The 22,360-nt window shown below is 40.6% G+C and overlaps 1 protein-coding gene across 1 annotated transcript in view; it reads right to left on the bottom strand.

Annotated features, from left to right (window-relative positions):
* SND1 (staphylococcal nuclease and tudor domain containing 1) overlaps positions 1 to 22,360 on the bottom strand; it is a 492,627-nt gene that overhangs the window by 97,457 nt on the left and 372,810 nt on the right. Inside the window, exon 16 of the mRNA XM_069087150.1 lies at positions 13,528 to 13,637. Within this exon, the coding sequence (XP_068943251.1) occupies positions 13,528 to 13,637 (110 nt within the window). The remainder of the gene's footprint in view (positions 1 to 13,527; positions 13,638 to 22,360) is intronic.

Here is a 22,360-nt window from a genome sequence, read left to right as displayed (position 1 = left end):
CCATTTACTTTGTCCTCTCAGGTAAGTGACTCCCAAGTGGGTGGGAGAAATGAGCAGGTGAAGTTAGTTTCATTCTCAAGGTTCAAGGCAGTTAGCAATTTCTGGGAATTGGGCCATCATGCTACCCAACAATAAATTTAAGATCTAAAAAAGATAAGGGAGGGCGCCACGACTTGGCTGAGTATGATGGGGACAAGTCATATGTAGATGTTTAAGAACAAAAACAACAAGAACAATAACATCCTGTGCTAGGCTGAACTGAGCTTCAGTCTTTGGAGAATATTCACTATTGGAAGCCCCCAAGAAAGACTCATACTTAACAAAATGGTGAAGTATAGAGGTGTGTTATGAAACTGTATGGGAAGATTCAGTATTTCAAAGGGAACTCGGGGTTGGAATCTCATACCCCAGGAATCTTTTCATTATCATGGGTTTGGGGGGCTTTGGTGAGGGAAGTGGGGATGTTTGTATAACATCAGATGAGAAACTAAGAGGCCTCTCCTCTCATTGTTTACCTGGATAACATAAATTCCTATTAAGATTTCAGACAACATAAAGGGGTCTCCACAAGGTCAAGCCTACAGGATCCCAAATTCTCCAATTCCTCTGGCAAGACCTCAACCCCAAGATGAATGAAAGAAAATACTTATATAGCCCTTAGCAAAAACTCAACAAGTTCACAGAGATCACAGACACTGCTAGTTACAAATCTATATTCATATCTTGGAGAAACAGGTAAAGAGAAGCAAAATTTACATCTTCCTAGATAAATACAGAAGAAAGAAGTCTACGTAGGCAGATAGCAATAACTAAACATTATAACCCATGCTGTGTCCACATTAGCTTCTTCCCAAGAACTCAGTTCACCTCATACTATATCTCAAATATAGGCCACACAGCAATTGCTTTTGGAACCAGGACCTCCCTTCTACCTGCAACTACCTGTCTCATCCTAACTCTGGTTTCAGAAGCCTCAGCACAGGATTCTTCTCATTCTTAGTATAGAATATCTGGGGAATGGGAAGAACCATTCCTACATGTTAGCAGCACAAATGTCAATAGGAAAGGTCACTGGTGGATTGGCTGGAGTTGTATATTTTATGATAAATAGATTAGTACTGCCTGTCATTTTTTTTTTACTGTCACTTTAATCAATAAGGGAAAAAGGTGAATTTCTATTGATCTATTCAACACCTCTCAACAATGATGTACAAATTACAAAAACACAAGAGGGGAGGGAGAAAAGAATGAAAGAGAGAGGATAGATGAAATAAGGCTAAGTCAGTACTTTGATGCAATATTTCCCTGGAGTTCTTCCCATGTGTGTGTGTGTGTGAATATGTACAGTATAACTTATTGATGCTGTAAATGACTACAGTGAAAAGTCTCAACATTTCTTGAGAAAAGTGATATTGGTCCAATGTTTCTTTCTGTAAATACTTTAATAACACTTGAAATCTATCTGCATTAAATTGGAGAGGAAGTGATGGTATGCTATCAGACTACATATTGCAAGCATATTTATGTTTTACATATGTTTAAGGAAGGGTAAATGAGCTTTTCAGAAAGCAAAGAGAGGCACGAAGGAAATACAAGCTCTCCTAACTTCCATATTTTTGTAGGGGCAAGTCCTGAATATCAGAAATAGTTGTCTACCTCTGGACAAGAGATACAGGAATCATAACTTTCAGGGTCTCTGCAGGTACTAAGGAGCCATGGTAGGGGCTCCATCTCAGCAGACTTGCCCTGCCCTATTAACTTTAAGCTTCCACTTCAAAATAACCTGACAAAGGAAGCAGCACAAATGATACTCCCATGGAGTGCTCTTTGGAGGCTTTTTTTGCCTTTACCTCATATTCCAAGGTGATGCCTTTTTTGATATCTAGATCCTCTCCTTTGGTGGTGGCCTATGCTCTCAATTTCATTATCCTCTCAAAGAGTTTATCTTTGTCTTTATCTCCCACCATGGCCTAGGACCATCCCTTGGTAAATGTTTGTTGAAGTGAAAAGAGTGCTTACTATCTTACCTAATGCCTTGCCTTAACAAAGACCAGCATATATTTCCATTCACCTAAAGCCTCTAATTGATTTTAATGACCTAGGTCACTGAGGTTGCTGGGATTAAAAAGTTCCTTGTAGGTTCTTAGTTAAAACGCCTGATGATTCAGATAGAAAGGACAGGGAAAAAGAGTATAGCATACTTAGCCAGTGATCCTAAAGGTGAAAAACTTGCTCTTTGTGAAAGAACTTAAAAACTTTGGGTGCCTTAGTGTAAAAAAAAAAGATTAATTCAACAGACATTTATTAGGTACCCTGTGTGCAGAATACTGTACCATACAGTGGGTGAGATACCAAATTTAGGTCAGACATGATTGCTGCTTTCATCAAGCTTATGGTCTAGCAGTGGGACATGATGCATACACAAATAACTACAGTACAAAATAATATGCTGGGAATGAATCTGAGAAGTGAAAGCAGTGTATCATGTGAAGTCTGAAGTCTGAGGAAGGGATTTGGGAAGTCTTCTTGAGTAAGGTGGCATCTGAGTTCATCTTTAAAGAATAGTTAGGGCCAGGTGTATGGCCCATTCCTGTAATTTTTGCTACCAAGGAGGCTGAGGCTAGAGGACTGCTTGAGTTCAGAGCTGCAATCAGCTAAGCTGATTGGGTATATGTGCTAAGTCTGGCACTAACACTCAAGATAAGGGTGGGAAACAAAGCTATCTAAGGAGGGGAGAATAGGCCCAGGTCAGAAACAGAACAGGCCAAACCTCCTGTGTTGATCAGTACTGGGATCAGGCTAGTGAGTGGCTGATGCACTTTCTAGTCTGAGTAAGATAAAGGATACTTAGGGTTCCAACAGGCAAGTAACAAAGAAAGAGAAGCAGGAAAGGCCGTATTGCCTGAGGAGCATGGTTCAATTTCAATTCAGTGCTCTGAATATCTGGGTGCCTTACTATAACTAACTCTGCCTATGAGAAACCAAAGCTGCTGCACTTGTCAGGGCTGGAGTCAAGAAGTGAAGGAAGAATGGGAAAGAGAGACTTAAAAACAAACTAGACAAAAGCAATTACCTCATTGGTGCCGGCCCTAAGAGGGGAATAAGGATAGTCTTACTCTAAGGCCCAGAGGGAGAAGGACATGGTTCTGTGGGCTCCAAATAGCACCCATTGGAAGCAACTCCGACCAGAGAATATTCAAAACGTTCCTTGGATTATCTCTGGGATGTTGATAAAGGAAAAGCTATTTAGCCACAGAACTTTCTCCAAGTCACATAACCTACATAGCTATGTGTCAAGCTACTTGGTAATTTGCCATTTAGTTATTTTTTATATATGTATATATAAAATCATTTATTTATTTATTTTTTTTGAAGTGGGGAAGGCAGGGCAATTGGGGTTAAGTAACTTGCCCAAGGTCATAGGGCTCGTAAGTGTTAAGCATCTGAGGCCAGATTTGAACTTGGGTCCTCCTGACTCCAGGGTTGGTGATCTATTCACTGCATCACCTAGCCACCCCTGCCATTTAGTTTTGCTTTTGCATTGTTGTCAAAATACTTAGAATGTATTTGGGAATCCCAATGCCTTTACTTCTCATAGGACTGGAACCTATTTAATTCACTCCTGCTTTCTTATGGCAGGGCAGGTTTCAGTCAGTCAGTAAACATTTATTATGTGTCTACTAAGTGTTTGGCACTGTGCTAAACATGGGGATAAAAAAAAAAGGCAAAAGATAGTTCCTGCTCTCAAGACACCCACATTCTAATAAGGGAGACGACATGCGCAAACAAGCTGCAGACAGGATAAGTTGGAAATAATCATGGACTGGGAAAATGATTGTAATGGAATAAAAACCTGATAAAATATTTTAATTCTGAAATCAGTATTGACACCCCTCTCCTGTATTCTATGTCTCCATCAAAGTACCCGAAGGGCCAAGATAGTTAGCGAAATACAAGTTACAAATCTGCTGATCTGTTGGTAGTGGAAATGCTGATTAGTAGGAGGAAGTTGCTAAGTGTACCCTGGGCATTTGGAAATGGCTAAGTCTGCAGCCACATAAGCTGATGAAGGATTAAGACCTAACAGGACTACACCATGAGCTCAGATAGCAAGAATGAGATAACAAAACAACACTGAACAACCACCCAAAACCCCACACATCCCCTTACTAAGGAAAGGAAATGCATGACTATACCATGAGATGAGGGGCAACTAAATGCGGGGCCCCTCTTATGAGGAAGAGTGTAAATTTGAAATGGCCCCATTCTAAACAGTAGCAGGGGGCCAGGCCAAAAATCTATATTCAGTCAGCAGTAATGTATTATTTGTTGTATTTCCTCATATAAAGTTACTACATTGTTATACAAAAATTTAAGGTTGGTAGTTTTAGAATTAAATAAGATAAGAGATAACAGTCTAGTATTCTATTTATGCATTAGAGACTTCTGAGGAGCTACAGATAATATAGATAGCAGATAAGCTCCCCTAGATCAGTGATGTCAAACTCAAATAGAAATGGGAGTCACAAATCCATACATAAGGATCCCGTGTAGGCCACATGTTGAATGAATTTTAAAATGCAGTGTGACTTACATATTCTGATTGATTTTGCTAAATATTTCTCAATTACATTTTAATCTGGTCTGGGTTGTATTTGGAAGTGTTGTCGGCTGGGTGTTTGACACCTCTGCCCCAGAAACACCCTTTCATTAACAATTAATCTCTAGTGGAACTCCAACAAAACCATCTTTCTATCAAGAAGATTTCCCTGGAATAGCAGAGCTTGTTCTTAATTCTATACCAGAAACTTAAAAAACATTTGGTAACAAATTATCAGTCATTGCATTTTGTCAGACCCCATTTAAGTTCAGCTGACCAGAAACTGTCACTGATGGAAAGAAATAGGAGAAGTTCACTTGTACAGCCCGACCAATTCTGCCACAGACAGGTTCTTGGTGATTGATATAATGGGAGAGAAAGCAGATGGCAGCATTAAGGTCAGTCTGCCATCCAGAATAGACTCATGTCTGTGTTGTCAGTGGAGATCTCATTCACCAAAACAGAGATGCTAGTTTTAATTAGATAGATCAGAGCTCATATAAATTCACACATTTTCCTATTCTTTACTAGGATGTTCAAATAGCCCATCTGATGTTTAACAGGATTTGGGTTAAAAAATAATTATCATGTCACACAACACTGGGGAAAGATGCTGATGCACAGAGAAGGGACTCATTAAGGGGGGCTAACTAGAGATGGTTGGGAGAGGGGACAGAGTTGGGGAGGTAGAGTAATTCTACAAAAGATCATAAAGCCTAGAAGTATGCCAGAATGCAATGTCAAATACAACTAGTATAGCACCACTATGGAGAGCCTTCATGATGACTTTGACACTGACCTCTCAAGGAATAGGATTCTTTTTATGTCACACTCAAGGAATAGTTAAATAGCCATTTTTAGTTCTGGGGATAAATATGGTGACCTGAGAGATGTTCACTGTAAAGATAACTATGGTTCCAAGGCAAGATATCAATCAATATGATAGGAAACATTCTTCAAATTATTCTTCTAAGAAATAAAGTTCCAATTGAAAAGTGAAGTTACTATTGTGTTAGCTCTATGTAACATTGAGAGTTGGGTTCCTTTTCATTTGGAAAAGCTTAATGCAACTAGCAGAGGATTGAAAATATGGAAGATCAACAAGGGGAAAAAAAAAAACTAGAGTCAGGTGCTAAGCACACATAAATGAAAACAAAGGAAATCCAAACTCTGCCAATCCCACTCCAGCCCATTTTGTGTGGGGGTGGGGGGTGGGGGGAGGGGGGGTATCAAGCAGTCTCTTCAAAGCTGCTTCTTGTTGGGAGAATCATTTATTCTGGGACATACGTGATCAATGTATCACAGCAAGAGGGGCTATGGATCTCTAGGTAACTGCCTTCCTCTGGAGATGTTTCACAATGAACATTAGTTCATGTCAGATAGAATGTACTGTCAAATATTATGACTGGCACAGGTTTTTCTGCCTAGTTTGAAGAAATATGAAGAATTTTCATGGGTTGCTTTGTAATGAATGGTGGATGATCTAGTAACTGGATTTCCTAATAAAAATATCTGGAAATGGCTCAATATATCTTCTCCTCTTACCTCTTAATTTAGATAGAATTCAGGTTAAGCTCTGTAGTCCATTCTAGTGTAAACCAGAGGGGCTGCTACTCTAAAATGCCCTGGTATTTTACTACTTTTAATGTAGCACAGGGTCTCATCCTCTTCAGAGGTAAAGATAGAATAGTAAGAAAGTTTAAGTGCAGTTGCTACAGTTGGTACAATTAAATCTGATACTATTTCCATTTTAGAAAAAAATTAAGGAATCACTGATTTGACAGAAAAGCATCAAGGAGTTTGTAATGTAAGTGTAAAGCAAAGGCAAGTTTGAAATAATTTCTACAAACAAACAAACGAAAAAAGAAATAGTTTCCATAGGTAAGAATGGGATGTTTCTGCTGAAAAAGATTTCTTTCCTCATGTAGGATTTCTACTATGCACCCAGGAGGGCAAATTTGTCCCGGTCCCTAGAGTATGACCTACCATGTCATCTTCCCTGGCCCCAAAGTGGCACATCAGCCCCTGAAGGCAGTAAGACTTGTCATTACAATGCCAGTCTGACTGCATGACATAATTACAGGTAACAGGAGCCTGGCCAAACCAATGAAAAATTAGGCCCGGCAGCTATTTCAGAAGAATAGATGCAATTCTATGCTCCATTGCCTATGAAAGTTACAAACAGAAGGGGAAAATAGACAACTGAGCTCTGGCTTTAGTTTCCAAGAGTAGAATCCCATTGGAGCCAGGATACTTGAGACTGTTTGGAGGCAATCCTAAATCTAAGATCTGATGATCACCTGGAAATAGCAAAAACTAGAAGGAGGAGGCATAACAACTTGGAAGGAAAATACCATGTCCTTTCCTTTTATTTGATCTTGCTGAAAATTGATACTATCTTTATTGTAATACCATTTGGTTTTTACTAATCAACTAAATCTGAATCTTCTTTTGATTGGGATTTAAAATGTGACTTGGAACTTTGAATAACTTCTATGGTTTAATGTTATCAGAAGATGAATGGGTTACAGAAAAGATATGGTAAACATAACCACTCCCTCCCATCCCCCCCACCAAAGTGAAAAGAGTTTAAAAGAAAAAAAAAACCAAAACCCTCACCTAATCTTAACAGACAAGAAAGTATAGAGTATACAAACAACACACATGTCCATATCATGTTTGGAGTGAAGGAACTCCAGTAACAGAGAATATTGTCAATTAGTTCTAGAGGTTTGCTCTGATTTACAATCAGTTCCCACTGCCTTTGCCCAGTTCCTTTCTTTCTCCAGAAAAAGATGATATCTGAGAAGAGATTAAAAGACGGTTAAAAGAGAAACTATCTTTGTGGGTAAAACATCCCTTGTCATGAAGTACAAGTGCCATAAGGATTAGAGGGAGGAACAGAGGACAGGAAAATCATCCTTTAGGGGAAAAGACTTAGTGTGAACAAAGCTGCTATTTTCCAATATCCGAGGCACTCAGGTGAAAAGGGTAACTAGATTTATCCTGATAAAGACCCAATCGGTAAATATTACAGGAAAAAAAGAACTCAACTTATTATAATGGGATAACTTCCTAACATTTGGAGCACAGAAAGATAATAGTCACAGGTGGGTGATAACTGAAGGGGTTCAAGCAGAAGATGGACCACTATTTAGGAATTTACATTCTTCAGGTAGGGAATGGACCAGATGAACTATGAGGTCTCTTCCAACTCTAAAATTTTAATTCCTCTAAAAGGTGACTTATATACTGGCATCTACTCAAAGGAAATCGCCTTCAAAACTGCAAGCAAATTACTAGAACATAGAGGCCAGTGGTAGTTTATAATACATTAATGGAGGAGGATACAGAGGGAATGTGTTTGGTTGTGTGACTGAGTTGGGGCACCCTTCCGATTATCCCTTAGAATAAGGGAGCGAGTAGAAAGCTAACCAAAATTTGTAATTGCCCTCTGATATGGGGACAACAGGTGGTACTTGAAATTCCAAGGGAAAGTGTAATTCTATTAAATAATAAAAGAAAATCATTGGGTAGGCTGAATGATTTTTCCAGATAAATATCTCTAGTTCAATTAGTGTTACTCAGTTACACCAAGATCAATGTCTACTCCTTTTATAAAACTTTTCTTTAAGAAGCAAAACATTTTTTAGACCTTAACCATAAGGTAAGCTATATTTAACCTTGCGGATTCTCCTGCAGTCTTCATGGTCTGGATCTGTTGGTGAAACTTTGCTCCCAATCCTCTACTCCTCGACCGCACAGAGGCCCTCATATATCCTTGAGGCTGCAAGTTGCTTTTGGTGAGGGGAGAGCGGAAGCAGATAGACAAAGGGAGGAGAGAAAGATTCAGATTCATTTAAAATTGTTCAGACTACCATAACTTATCTAAAATGGTGATGGGCCTAAGATGATGGAGACTGAAACTGCCTTCTTTTCTTTCTTCTCTCATTGTTCTATCCAACCTAATTCTGTATCAACTCCCATTGATGGTAACTGCATTCCCTGAGGGCATAAACTTCATCTTCCTCAGTAATTCGTGATGTTTATATATATATGTTTCAAGAAGGTGGTGGTGGTGGAGGGGAAAGGGTATAAGCATCTAGTATGCACTGGCAGCTGTAGCATGCAGTCCCAGCTCCCCAGGGTGACTTCTTCTCTTTTAATGCTAGCAGGAAGAAGGGAAATAGGTCAGAGAAGCAGCTCTTATTGTGTGCCATGGCTAGACAGCATGAGCCCACTGTTATCCATGAAGCAGAAATGAATGATTTCTGAGGGTGTAGAGATACTTAGAGGTTAGGGGGAAGGCCCTGGTGGTTGTCTACATTTTCTACAGACAGAGTATGTCACTAGCCTGTAAATGGGAAGAATGGGAAAACCATGATCTTACCCCCTTATGATGATTCCTTAACTACTGTCTATGTAGTTAAGACTTTCTTAACACTAAACACTGTGTTGCGTACAGATCATACAGGTCAACAAATATCTGTTGATTGGTTCACTGCCTAGCAAGAAGGTGCCTAAAGGTCTCAAACTATTGCTGTACCGTTCACTAGAATGACCCCAAGAGGAAGGGAAGGGTCTAACATCACTAACATAATGGGACAATGAAGTAGGGACAAATCACTTACCTGAGGCCATGCAATAAGCGGAATGAGGAAACCCAGTTTTTGTTTCTAGTCTGGTTTACAATACATGGAGCTGTGGGGCCTTGGGTTGTTATTGCTGGGGAGATGCAACTAACTGACACAAACCTCCGCCTAGGAACTAAAATCAGATTTTTGAGTCCTTTGAGGGATATTGGGTAGAGGAAGTAGCTCTGTGCCTGAGACGAGGGCATGGGCCCAACGTCACATGATGTTAACTGCTCAGAGCCACAGCAATAACCCCACCTGTGATCCTCACGTCAATGAAGCCAGTCAGCCAATTCCTAGTCCTGTTTTGGTAAGCTTGCAGCCACTTCTCCCTGATCCTGTATTCTGTGGATGAACTGTCCTACAAAAGAGTGTTTGGAGCAATAATCTTTACTTCAGATCATTTCCTGCCAAAGATGGGTAAGTATTAGGGGGTTTAAGTGGCATTTGGCTCAGTAGGGTTTCCATTCAGCAAATGATTAATTCTTGGAATCAAGGTTACAAACAGATTTATCTTGGTTAAGTTACCTCTGCTGTGGTGCCTAAATGATTACTTTTCTTGACTTTGTACCACTGGCACTCAAGACATTCAAAAGTAAGTAATAAAACGCTGTTACAGAATGGCAGTCTCAGGCTACCAACAAAGAAGGAAAAAGGGCCACCAAGATGGGACTTCTGAAGAGAATCATATTACAAAGAGACATGAGCAATCACGGAGTCCTTAAGCTCTGAAAGGCAGGAGTAGAAAGCAGGGCTGAGTGATGACTTGAAATATCAGAAACAGTGTCAACTTGTGCCAAGTAAAAGACATTTCAGGGGAGTGAAGATGACAGTTCTCAATAGAATGATGGCTGCCAGAAACCTGAACACAACTTCTGATAATATGGAGAAAGGGTTGTGTGTGACACCAAGTGTTCCATGAGGGGCTTTGGGATGGGATGGAAAAACTCCAGACAAACAAACTAGATGAACTAGAATGGCAGAGGAAAGTGATCATTAAGGAACATACTCTGCTGGGTAATCCAGCATCTGGGCAATCTAAGTAGCAATTTATGGAAGAGTGTCTGCCCATTTCTATTCCAACCAAACCATCAGGTTACTAGTCATTCTTTCCCTGAGAAGGATTCCCATTCCACAGGTGATGTACATTACATAATTCTAGCCCTCTCTTTCTATTCTCCCTATCTTGAAGGTAAACATGGTGGATAGAAAATTGGTCTCAGAGCCAGGAAGATGGATTCAAGTCCTGCCTCTGACACTTACTGGCAGTGAGATGCTGGGCAAGTCACTAACCTCTTAGTTTTTCAGACAACTCTTTAAGACTCTAAGCTGCAGAGCAGGTGTCAACCTACAATGGAAGAAGTTTCCTCATCTGATTCCCAGCACAATCACAGGCCCAATCTTCCTAAGCCTACCAGATCCTTTGTCCACCTTATTCCATCTCTGACCTAGAGATATCTGGGGTCATACTTCAGTACCCTCAAAGTACTCTGGGAAAGTTGACAAGTTGTGACCAGAAAAAAAAAATGAAGGAGGCAGGACTGTCTTGATGATGAGAGATGGAAGGCTTAGTTGAGTCAAGGACAGCAGAATATTTTTTACATCTAGTCGTCACCTGATCTTGGTAGAGTATGGTGCTTATGAACAATGGCAGCAAGAACATCACAGAAGGATCTCTGGAGAGTCAACAAAGCCAAAAGGATGCTGCTTTGTCCCATCACTGGAGATTTGCAGGTAAGCATAATTCTGGGGCAAAATGACTAATAATACAGATTGCATTGAACCATCCATCAAGTTATTTAATAGGTATGTATCTGGAGACTGGGAAAGAAGTGTCTACAGAGGTCATCCCATGGCAAATATCACCCTTTCCCTTGCTTCAGAGGGGCAGAAGAAAATTCAAGGTGACAGGACATTTAGGGGAAGGCTGGGTCTTCTTCTTGAATTCCTTTAAGTCTCTAGACACAGCTTCGATACTTGCAATTATTGAAAAACAAGAAACTTTGCTGTAAATCTCATCAATTTGTTCCCTAAGACCCAGGGCCTCTTTTCCTCCATTTTGAGCTCTTTAGGCTGGGGAATCTTTAAAATGGACTAGAGAGGTTCTCCCACTGAAATGTCCACCAAGGTTGAGAAAGACTTAGCTGTGCTTGTTGGGAGCTGTGCAGGCGTGGGGTGGGTGAGTGGATGAAAGGAGATAAAAATCAACTTTTGGTTTGTTTAGTGTTTTTTCTCAAACTCAAAGTCACTCAGCAGCCACAATGAGTCTGATGAGGACTATCATCAGTTTAAGGAACAAGCAAGTGTATCATGACAACTCTTGAAAAGACAAAGGAAAAGTGCCCCAGTTATTCATTCCCTTCTGAAAGGAACATTCTCCTAAAATGGGACAACACCCTTACAGCCCACTACTGACCTTGGGCAGTGCTAGTTGCCATTGGTAGGCCCCAACCACACTAACAGATAGAAGAAAAAAAGGGAAAAAGCTTTTGGTAGCACTTTGTAGCACCTTTGACCAAAAGTTCCCTATCCTTGTCCATGAATGTGGAAACCTGTGTGCAGTTCTTCTCTGGCTTGTCCATAACCCAGTTGCACTCTGCAGACATGAGAGTAGCTCAATTCTGCCATGTATCCCAACAGGACAGTTTTGTTGTATGCTAGCTAACAACCTTAGGTAGTCATTGAGAAATTCTGCACTCTTTCTTCCTACTAATGAATCTGTGCTCTTCCAGAATAGAAATGACCTCCTGAAGGACTGGAATTCTTAGAACACTTCCTTAGGAGGGGGACACACTCAATGAATATAAATTCATCTTGGAGTCCCTAATGATGATATAGGAAGGCATATGAATCTTGACTGGCAACATGATGATTTTATTTTACAAGGTAAAATTAATCCTAATATGTACTTTCTTCCAAAGGCACTTAAGTACTCATAGATAATTTGACTGAGTGGATAGTTAGGAAAATTAAAACAAGAAGCTGATAAGTGATTCCTTAACAGTCTGTAGCTAACAACAAAACTGAAACCTATGGCTACTGACAAATAGTAGAGAGAATATCCCAATGTGGCTCTCATACCCACAATGTACTCTGATTTTTCAGAGAGCAAGCACTGGGTAAACTCCAAGAGACTGTGATCCATACAATTACAGTGATAACTATGACTCCAGGTTCAGTGCTCTAGTTTTCCTAAACTCAAGGTCTAGATAAACACATGTCTCTTAGACCAGCTTTATCAGACTCATACTTTGTAGGTTCATTTAAAAATGGAGGCTAAGTGGAGGTTTTTAGCAGCAATAAATAGGTATCTACATTATTTAACACCTTACACTCGTTTACATCTTCTAGTTTACAGCCAAGAGTCTGTTCACATACAAAAACAATAATGAAGTAACAAAAGTTGCATGACCTCTTTTTAACCAACTTCAATCTAGCTTGGAGTCCAGATTCTTAATTCCCAGAGGCACAGGCAAACTCTAGAATAAAATTAAGTACCTTTATCCTATTACAAACATATATTATGAGCATCTACAGAATTCTCAGAAAGGGATGTCTAGATCACACCTCAAGCTAACATCCAGAGGAAGCACTGGGGTATTGCATGAAGGGTGGATGGTCCTCTATCAGGCTGACTAGAAGAGAAATAAAAGAGAAGGTGGCTCTGAACACCTTCTTCTTGACCCTAAATCACTCTCCAACCCTTCCTAGCAAGGACAGTGGCTGTCAACGTAACTCCAGGATGGTGAAGGGATCAGCTGTCTAGGACTTGAGAAAAATCAGTAAAAGAGGTGCCCATAGCAGTTGAGAATATAACTCCTGCCTGAAAGAGCCCGCCTAACAGGCAGAAACAGAAATACAATTAAATTAAGTCAGAAAACCCGCTACAGAAAATGCAATTACTCAAAGATACAAATAAATGTTCAAAGAAAATTGGACCCTGACAGGGTTAGTCAAGCTTCTAAATTCAGCTGGAGGCAGGTGGGCCCAGCTAATAAGCCAAGAAAGAGTGCTGCTGAGCCCTGGGTTTACTGCATTAAGATCTTGGCTGTGCCTTGGGAGGGATCTCAAGCGATTTTGTAACTTCCCAACTTGACAATGGCCAGGAGAAGCTTAAAGACCTCAAAGTGGGCAGAATGTAGGAGATGCTCGTGGAAAGGGAATTGATTTCCAACCTATAGGATGGCAAATCTGGGCAGTGAGTGCTATGGTCCTCTAGGATTGGACTCCCTGTGGACAACTTGGCAGAAAAGCGTTTGTTATGACCTGGTTTCTTGGCGAGGAGTAGCCTACCTCTCGTTGTAGCACCAACTCCTTGGTGAAGAGTGTTGCTTCCTCACTGTAGGGCTCTCTCTCCTGTACCAGGCCAGGGAGGTTCCGGGCTCCACGGGGACATTCAATGCCTGGGGGAGGAAAAAGCACAGTGAGAAGAGGTCAGCTTCTCAACAGAACCTTAAGGAATGTTGTCCAGTAGATAGTCTATCCTATATAATGACAAATGCTTTTGTATGAAACACAGCTAAGCTCCAGTCATAGGACCACAGAATTGCCATTCAACAGGAGTTAAGTAATGCCATCTTCCTCCCAAATCAATTTCTCCTTCTTTAATTTCCTTTTATGTCAGTGATGACATCATTTTCAGAAAATCTCAAAATTGTCTCTATTTTCTCTCCCCTAGATTCTACTCAATTATCCAGTCAGTCACAAAGTGCTACCTACTGATTCTTCATTTTTGATGTATATTGAGCATGATCTTTCTTTTCAATTCCAACAGACATCACTCTAGTTCTATTATCTTATGGCTAGACTAGCTCAATAGCTTACAAGCCTCCAGTCTCTCACTCTTACAATCTCTCCTGTACTTTGTTGCCAGATTAATCTTCCTCAAGCATTGCTTTCATCATGTCACTTCCCTGTTCAGAAACCATCAACTATTCTGCCCTTGGCTTCAGTCTTTATTCTTTGGCTTGGGTATCAAAAGTTTAAGCACAACTTACCTTTCCAACCTTGACTCCTACTACACTTTCATGACCTAACCAAATGAACCACTCAGAGATTCTAGAATGTTCTTTGCATATTCCTGTCACCCTGATGCCATATTAATGCCATAATAAGAAATGCCCTATTTCTTCTCTTCATTTATCCAAACCCTACTCATCCTTTAGGGGGATCTTAAATTCCTCAACATCCATGGGGCTATGTAATGGCAACTTTTGCTGGACTCACTATTTTTACCACTCATGTTGCACTTATGGGAAACTTTTCATAATATGTTTTTGTGTATGTGTCTTGTTTACCCAAGTTCCCTGTATTGTAAGCTTCCTGAAGACGAAGAAACTTTTTGTTCCCCATCCCCTCAGCATTGAGTGTAGCATTCTGCGCATAGCAGGTACTTAATAAATATGTTCATTGAATTAATAGCTCCCTTGATTCATTTATTCTACAAATATTGTCACCCAAAAGGAACTGCAGGTTTGATACACACTTTATAAATATAAATACCATCATTCTAGTATAGTTGCATGGTCTAAGAACTCAAGGATAAAGCTGAATTGAGGCAGAACTCTAGGCAAAGAGAAGGCTTTGTTAGCTTCAGAGATGGCACATCAATTATGGAAAGTCTATTGTGGCATCTGAATATAATGGAATTATGGCACCATAAGAAATGACAAATAGAGGGATTTCAAAGAAGTGGAAGATGTACTGTCTGATGAAGAGAGAAGCAAAACCATAAAAACAATATACTCAAATGTCAGCAATATAAACTGAAAGAAAAATAAAACAAAACGGAAACAAAATGGTGCAATTTATAATGTCCAAATTTGGCCCCAGAAAATATATTAGAAAATACACCTCCTCCTTTTGCTGGAGAGGTAGGGAACTATGGGTATGGAATGTTTGGTATACTGACAGACATGGTGGATGTCAATTAGTTTGGCTGAATTGTTTTCAAAAACAAACAACTGTTTCAAGAGAAGGCTTGCTTAGTAGGGGAAAGACATATTCAGAGATGAAAGTAATGTAAAAACCAAAATGTACCAAGAAAAAGAAATGAAAAAAAAAAAACGATCTGAAAAATGAAAGGAATGGAGCTCCAAAGACAAAGGAAGATGAATTTTTCTCTCGTGCCTCTAGTTCAATTTTCACTTCTTCATTTGCACTCATAGGGAACTGGGAAGTACTAACCTTTATTTAAGTACCAAGTCATAGGGAAATGGTTAGCAGCCAAGTGTTGTACATCTCTCACCCTAACACTTCTAGCAGCCATCCTCTTTTATTCACTTGCATGACTCCATCAATAATCCAGACCTTCATCACCAATCACTCTAGGCTATCTTAAGAGCCTCCTAAATGGACTTCCTGTCTCAAATATTTCTCTTCTCCAAACAAATGCCAAAGTGATGCTCCTAAAGCAAGTTGTGCCCAGGTCACTTTCCTGCTCCAAAAGCCCCAGTGGCTCCTTCTTACCTCTAGGATTATAAAAACACTTCTGTTTGGGTAAACCCTTTCAAAATCTTGCAAGTCATGTCATCTCCTGTTTCTGTGTCTTGGACACACTGCTCCTCCTGCCTCCCCATTCCAATATCTGGACACGCACTCCCCTCTCTCCTCTGAGTCTCAGAAGTCTAAACTTCTTCCAAAGCTTAGCTGAAGTGTTAGCATCTATGAGGCCTTTTCTGATTTCCCAATTCCAGTTGCTAATGCTTCCCAAAATTACTACATATTTTCTATGCACATCTAATACAATGTAAGATCCTTGAGGGCAAAGCTGTTCTGGTTTTGTCTTTGTCCAATGTCAAGCACAGAAAAAGTACCTAACAAATTCTTATTATATCAATGAATTAATTTATACTTGACATGGAGGTGGAGGTACAGAGCAAGGGAGAAGGGGTAGGCTTCCTGTAATATCCTCTTGAGAACTACTTAGAGGTGGGCATGCCCCATTTACCTGAGAAAGTCAGGTGAGTACCCATGTCCCTGACAGTTCCATATTTTCATGATCATAAAGCTCATGGAGAAAGGAATGCATTATATCCCTCTCCAATTCTCAGGAAGAGGAGATAGAGAGCAGAGTTTCCTTTCTCAGCTGCAGTGCCCCTCAAAGGGAAGAATCTAAATCAAGTACAAGTGCCAGGTGATAAGTACAACTGTCAGAACAGAGGAAAGTAGTTGGGACAGCTTCAGTTGAGAGCATGATCTGTCCAACCAAGCAAGCAATAGGTCCAGGGACTGTTAAAACAACAATCAGAGTGATGTGTGGGAAGCAGAGCTCGTCTGAGCAGCATCGTTCCCAAACAGGAAAGGCCTAGGCTAGTGACAGAGAGAGATACTACATTAGGAACAAGCCTATTTCTACAAAAGTCATTTAAAAGTCAATAAAGTCTCAGAGTCAGTGCCTGAGATCAGTCTAGGAAAGGAGGGACTACTATAGTGAAGGAGAAAACAGTTCATGATTTTCACAGCAGTACCTGCCAAAAAGAATATTGAGGTAGACATGTCTGCAAACCAAGCGAGATCAAAAGAATCCATCAGAATGATGTAGGCAATCCAATAAAAACAATGTCATATATAAATTACTGTAAAAGTAAAAATAACTTCTTGAAACATTTATTCAACTAATTTTTGATTCTTTTATAATGTGCTGTCACTTCTTCTAATTGCATTCTGAGATGGGTGGTGATACAATGACTAGGAGTGCCAGGTATGGTATGGGGACTAGTTCTAGACCATGTTCCAGGAAACATGACAACGGATCTGAGTATAGATGAGATCAGAAGAAACATTTTTTCCTCCCATATGACTACCTGGTAACATGATGTTGGTTGAATCTGGGTGCCTCTACAAGCCTTCATTGCCATTTGAACACTATAGAGAAGTCAGGATTTTAAAGGGCCTTAGCAACTCTCCTTGGCACATGAGAATATCAGGAGAATGAAACTACTAAAGAGAATGGGGTTCAGAGTAGTCAGTGAATCTGTATGAAAATTCATTCCAAAAAACATCATTAGGTGAGAGAAACAAGCCTGATCTAAGACATCTGTTACCTGAGCAAGATCTAACTACTCAAATGTAAGTGCAGATGGCTACTTGTACATAACCATATCGCCTCTGGGAGAACTCTTAAAGGCAGAGCTGTGCCCTTGTCTTTCTTCTCCCTCCCCCCACCTGAGCTCTAAGTCAGTAGGGAGCTAACTAGGCTGCCTGCCTTCTCCTGTTTAACATGCAGTAAGGGAGTGTGCATCAGAAAGCATCTACACCCGAGGCACAGCCACAGAAACAAACACCACAAGCTGACAGGAGACACAAAACAATTCCAGAGGAGCCAAAACACAAACTTTCACCTAATTCTGAGTCGCTGTAGGGGAATTTCCCTGGAATTGTCTGTCAGGCAGGTAAGAAGGAGAAGGAAAGGAAGCAGAAATGCACATGAATGGAAATGTTTTCCAATTATCTGTTTTTCTTCCTAGCTGGACTCTGTTGCTCCCAAACCTTCCTGCTTCACTTCTTCCAGCACAGTAACACCAGGGCCAATAGAATTAACCACTAACCTAACTTTCTTAACAGTCACAATCTGTCCTATCCCTACGACTGCAAAGGAGTCTAAGAAAGCTTCCAGAGACCACAGACACAAGCGACACAAGGGGAGGAGCCTTCTAGGTGACAGAGGATTGACAAAATGAGAACAGGATTCTTCAGAATCTTCTAAAATCCAAAGCCAAGAGTCAGGAAATACACAGTTGCTTGCCCTGCTGAAAATCAGGCAGAGCCACATGTTAACAGCAGGTGAAGTGTCGCTGCATCCTCCCTTCTCAGCTGTACAGATAAACCACTTAGGAAAATTCAGGCCACTTCCTCACCATCCCTAAAGTAGTAAATGAAAGACTGTGCTCAAGTCCCTGGTGAGATGCTCATTACCAATCAGTGGAATTTAAGAAGGAAAGAAAAGAAAGATCATTGGGATGAAAGGAGGGAAAGCTGGGTTCTAGTAAGGGAACCAGAGCCTGCTGCTGCAGACCTGGGCAGGCTGACAGGTAACGAGAAGAGAGCTCAAAGCCATGCAGGGCCTCAGGCTCTAAATAGGAAGTGAGATATCGCCAGAGTTGCAGACACTCCACAGCCCAGCGCAGGAAGTGCCTGTAATTCTGGATTGTGCATATTACCTCTAATAGCTGTCTTCCTCGATAACGCACCAGCTTGGTGCTGCCTGCTGATAAGGGCACATTAACTCGGTTATGTTTTGAAAACCACAGAGGCAGGTTAAGTGCTGAGCTTATTCTCAACTCCTGTAAATCATTCAAAGAATAAAAATTCTTCTTAAAAGTTTGAAAATGCAACTGGTAGTAAGACAAAACCCTTCCAAGCACCCCAAGCGGTCCTCCTTTCCTCTCTTACGTGGGATGCTAAGGCAGAGATAGATGCTTATTACTGCTCTAGGGTTTCCTTGGCAGAATTTCAAACAGATAAGAACCAGGGGAGGCAGGCAAGTCACAAAATGTCTTCCCCTTTTTCCAATGTCCCCTGAACAATGGCTCTCTGATTACTCGGAATCTCCATGATTAGCCTTAATTTTGTGTCATTTAATACTGCACACTTCCACTTAAATGTGAATTCTAGGGAGAAGGGCATGTCTTACATGTGTTAAGTGAGGTGCAATGAACCTGGGACAAGGAGCCAGGAGAGCCACCTCATCGGATCAGCAGCCGGTCTTCTACCAACCAGCTTCAGGATCTTGGAGAAATCACTTCACATCTCACCTCTTAAAATGAACAGTGTGAACTTGTTTGAACTAACCAGGCAAGGTCCCTTCCAGGTCTAAAATTCTAGGAGTGATCTATAGGGAATTCCTAATTGGAGCATAACTCTGAAATGCCAAGTTGATGCTGAGCTGAGGATGAACCCATTAACCATCTCCCCACCACACAGAGAAATACTGACTAATGAGGACAATTAATACAAGTGCTCTGCCTGCTCAGCCAGTTTTAGAACCAAGGAATTGAAAGTCTTTGCTATATAAAGAATACAGTGATGATAGCTAAGTAAGAGAAACTCTATGAGACTGGACACTATACCTCGCATATCACATGCTCTATAATAATTGGATTTGGGGATTAAGAAGTGTTTGTCACTGTTTTATTGGGCATAAGGCTGTGTGGAATGAAGCAACTACACGGGCTAGAGGTGACAGCTTTTGATGGGTAATCACCACAGCTGAGAAGCAACCAAAGTAATGGCCAAGGAAAACAACTGCTGAGAACAAGGGCCTGAGTTATGGCAGTCAGACAGAGAAGTTTACTGAGTGCCCAATGTGCCCTGAGCATTAAAACTGGTACTGAGGAGGTTCATGATGGGGAAAAAGGAGTGGAAAGGGAGGGAAATACAAAAGAAATAGAAGTCACAGACGTTTTCCTCATCCTCTATGCAGCACCAGGACATACACTAATAACAAAGACCTGAGAGTGGGAATGAGAGAGGACAGAGAAAGATCCTAAATGCCAACCTATCTAAAGGAGGTAGTTAACCTCTGACCTGCACACTGAGTTCAAGGCTAGGACTAAAGAACTCACATAAAATCAAGCATGATCCAGACCTCTCTGTCTGCTCCAAGAGAAGGCTTCTGGCACTAGGGTGCAATGGTTTAAATGGGGTATGTGCCACACATGGAATATCTAACTAAGAGTTTCAGAGTTATGTAAGCCATAAAGGGAAAAAAAGAAAGACCAGCCATATACATTAAATCCTAGTGGACTTAAAACTGACTCCCCTAGGGAAGACAAATGTAACACTGAGATGAAATGGTGAATAATGACTGATAATCACAGTCAGGCCTGAGGTGGGCATTAGGAAATCGTTGAGTGTTTCCAATGCAATAAAAGGGAGGAAATGGGGAAAGGGCAAATATATGGGGAACCCCCACCTAGGATCTTATATTCAACTCTAGATATCTCTGTGGCAACAGGGAAACAGAGAGAATTGGAACACAGTAGAAAAGCAACAAAAAATGACTCAGGGGTGGGGAGGCCTGCCTTTAGAGGAAAGATAAAAGGTGCTAAATCTGTACAGCTCAGCTAAGCAGTGACTAAGAGGGTGACATGATAACAATCTGCAAATATTTGAAAGGTGTAAACACAAGAAAGAAAATTGCCTAGCCTAAAAACAGGGGGTATAATTAGGAGCAGGGAAGGAAAATCTGGACTAAGTATCAGAAAAATACACAGTGGTTATAAGGACTATGTTAATAGACAGGTTCTTAATGAATGTGGAAATTTCATTATCAAATCCTGAAACTGAAAGCAGGTCATTTCTTCTGCATATACCTAAGGCATCCCAGATAGATCTTTAAAGATATTTAACACTATTGTTAGATATTTCAGATTTTAAATACTCCCATGCCTTAAAATTTTTTCCAATGCAACTGAAGCACAATTCTTCTTAACCATATCTCAGTGGAAACAGAAAAGCTACTCTGATAGACCCTTAAAAAAAAAGATGAAATGAAACACTAGAGGTTTTATCTGTAGGCAGCATATGCTGCCTAGTTCCAGAGCAGTACTGAACACAGACTCAGAGGACAAACTGCTAAGCAAAGGGACAGATTAAGAGGCAAATGGGTAGATTATCTTTGTCCCTAATTTTTATTTCCTATGGGTAACAGGTAATTTTAAAAAAAGAATGGTGTGGTTTGCTACTACCTGAGAGTCCCCTAGAGTAGGTACCAAGGACAAAAGCTAGGGAGTAAAAGTACAACAAAGAAAACCTCCTGTCACACCAACTGCTCACCAATACTTTCCTAAGCCCTTGTCACTGCCACAAGCCAATTTATAATCATCATACTCTTAGTGGAACTTTGTACCTAGATTAGCTCCATCTCAGTAATCTTTCTGTGATGACTCTAACACAAACTCACACATGTATGTGAGGTACATACTTAATACAATATTAGAAACTAATAGCAAACATGATGAATACAGAGAAGCATGGAAAGACCTACATGAACTGACGCAAAGCTAAGTAAGGCACACTAAGAAATAATATACACAATGACTACAGTCAACAAACATTTTTTAAACAATTACTATGAGCCAGCAACTATGCTAGGGAGAGAAAGGGGGGCAAAAATGGCCCTTGCCCTCTAGAGGCTTCTATTTTAATAATAGATATGAATATAAACAGGTACAAAGAATATACAGAGTATTCCAGGATAGGGAAAGTAATCTGGGGAGGGGAGGACAGTGGGGGTAGGGGTAGTCAAGGAAAGGCCTTCTGCAGGAAGTAGGACTTGAGCTGATCTACAGAGAGAGCATTCTAGGAATGGGAGGCATTCAGTGCAAAGGCATAGAGATGAGAGATGGGATGTCTCATTCAAGGTACATACTCTAAAAAAGCAGTGTATGAGGAGCAGCCGAATGGAAGGCAAGAAGACTCAACAGGTAGGAAGGTGCCAAGTTTTAAAGAGTCACAAATATCAGATAGAGGAGTTGCAGATGATCTTAGAGGTAATAGGGAGTCATTGAAGCTCACCAGAGCAGAGGATGACATGGTCAGACCTAGATTTTAGAAAAATCAATGTGACAGTGAGTAGCGTGGAGGTTGGAGTGGAGAGAGACTAAGCAGGTACAGCAGTTAGAAGTCTAGGCAAGAGGTGAAAACTAAACCAAGGCTGTGGCTGTGTGAATACGTGAGGATAATAGTGCTCTCAACAGTGACAGAGAAGTTGGAAAGAGGTACCATTCTGTTTTGTACATTTTGAGTTTGAGGTACCTATGAGACATCCAATTTGAGATGTCTGAAAGGTAGTTAGGTGATGCTTGGCAATGAGGGAGATGAGGGCTGGATAGGCAAATGTAGGAATCATTTGAGATGATAATTTAACCTGTTGGAATTTAAATTAACCAAGTGGGATAGTACAGAGTGGGAGAAGCGGGTTCAGGACAGACAACTGGGAGACACCCAGGGTTAATGGGCAAGATATGAAGAACCAATAAAGGAGGTTGATGAGTGGGTAGAGAGAGGAGAACTATGAGGGAGCAGTGCCACCGAAGTCTAAAGGGATGAGAGTATCCAGTAAGATTGTCAAATGAAGGTGATCAATGATGAAGAAAGGTCAATTATAGTGAGGACAGAGAAA

The sequence above is a fragment of the Petaurus breviceps genome, unplaced genomic scaffold, assembly GCF_028583685.1.
Source record: "Petaurus breviceps papuanus isolate PSGF00001 unplaced genomic scaffold, PetGlider_PUasm1.0 181, whole genome shotgun sequence".
NCBI lineage: Eukaryota > Metazoa > Chordata > Mammalia > Diprotodontia > Petauridae > Petaurus > Petaurus breviceps.
This window is presented reverse-complemented; position numbering and strand designations above follow the sequence as displayed.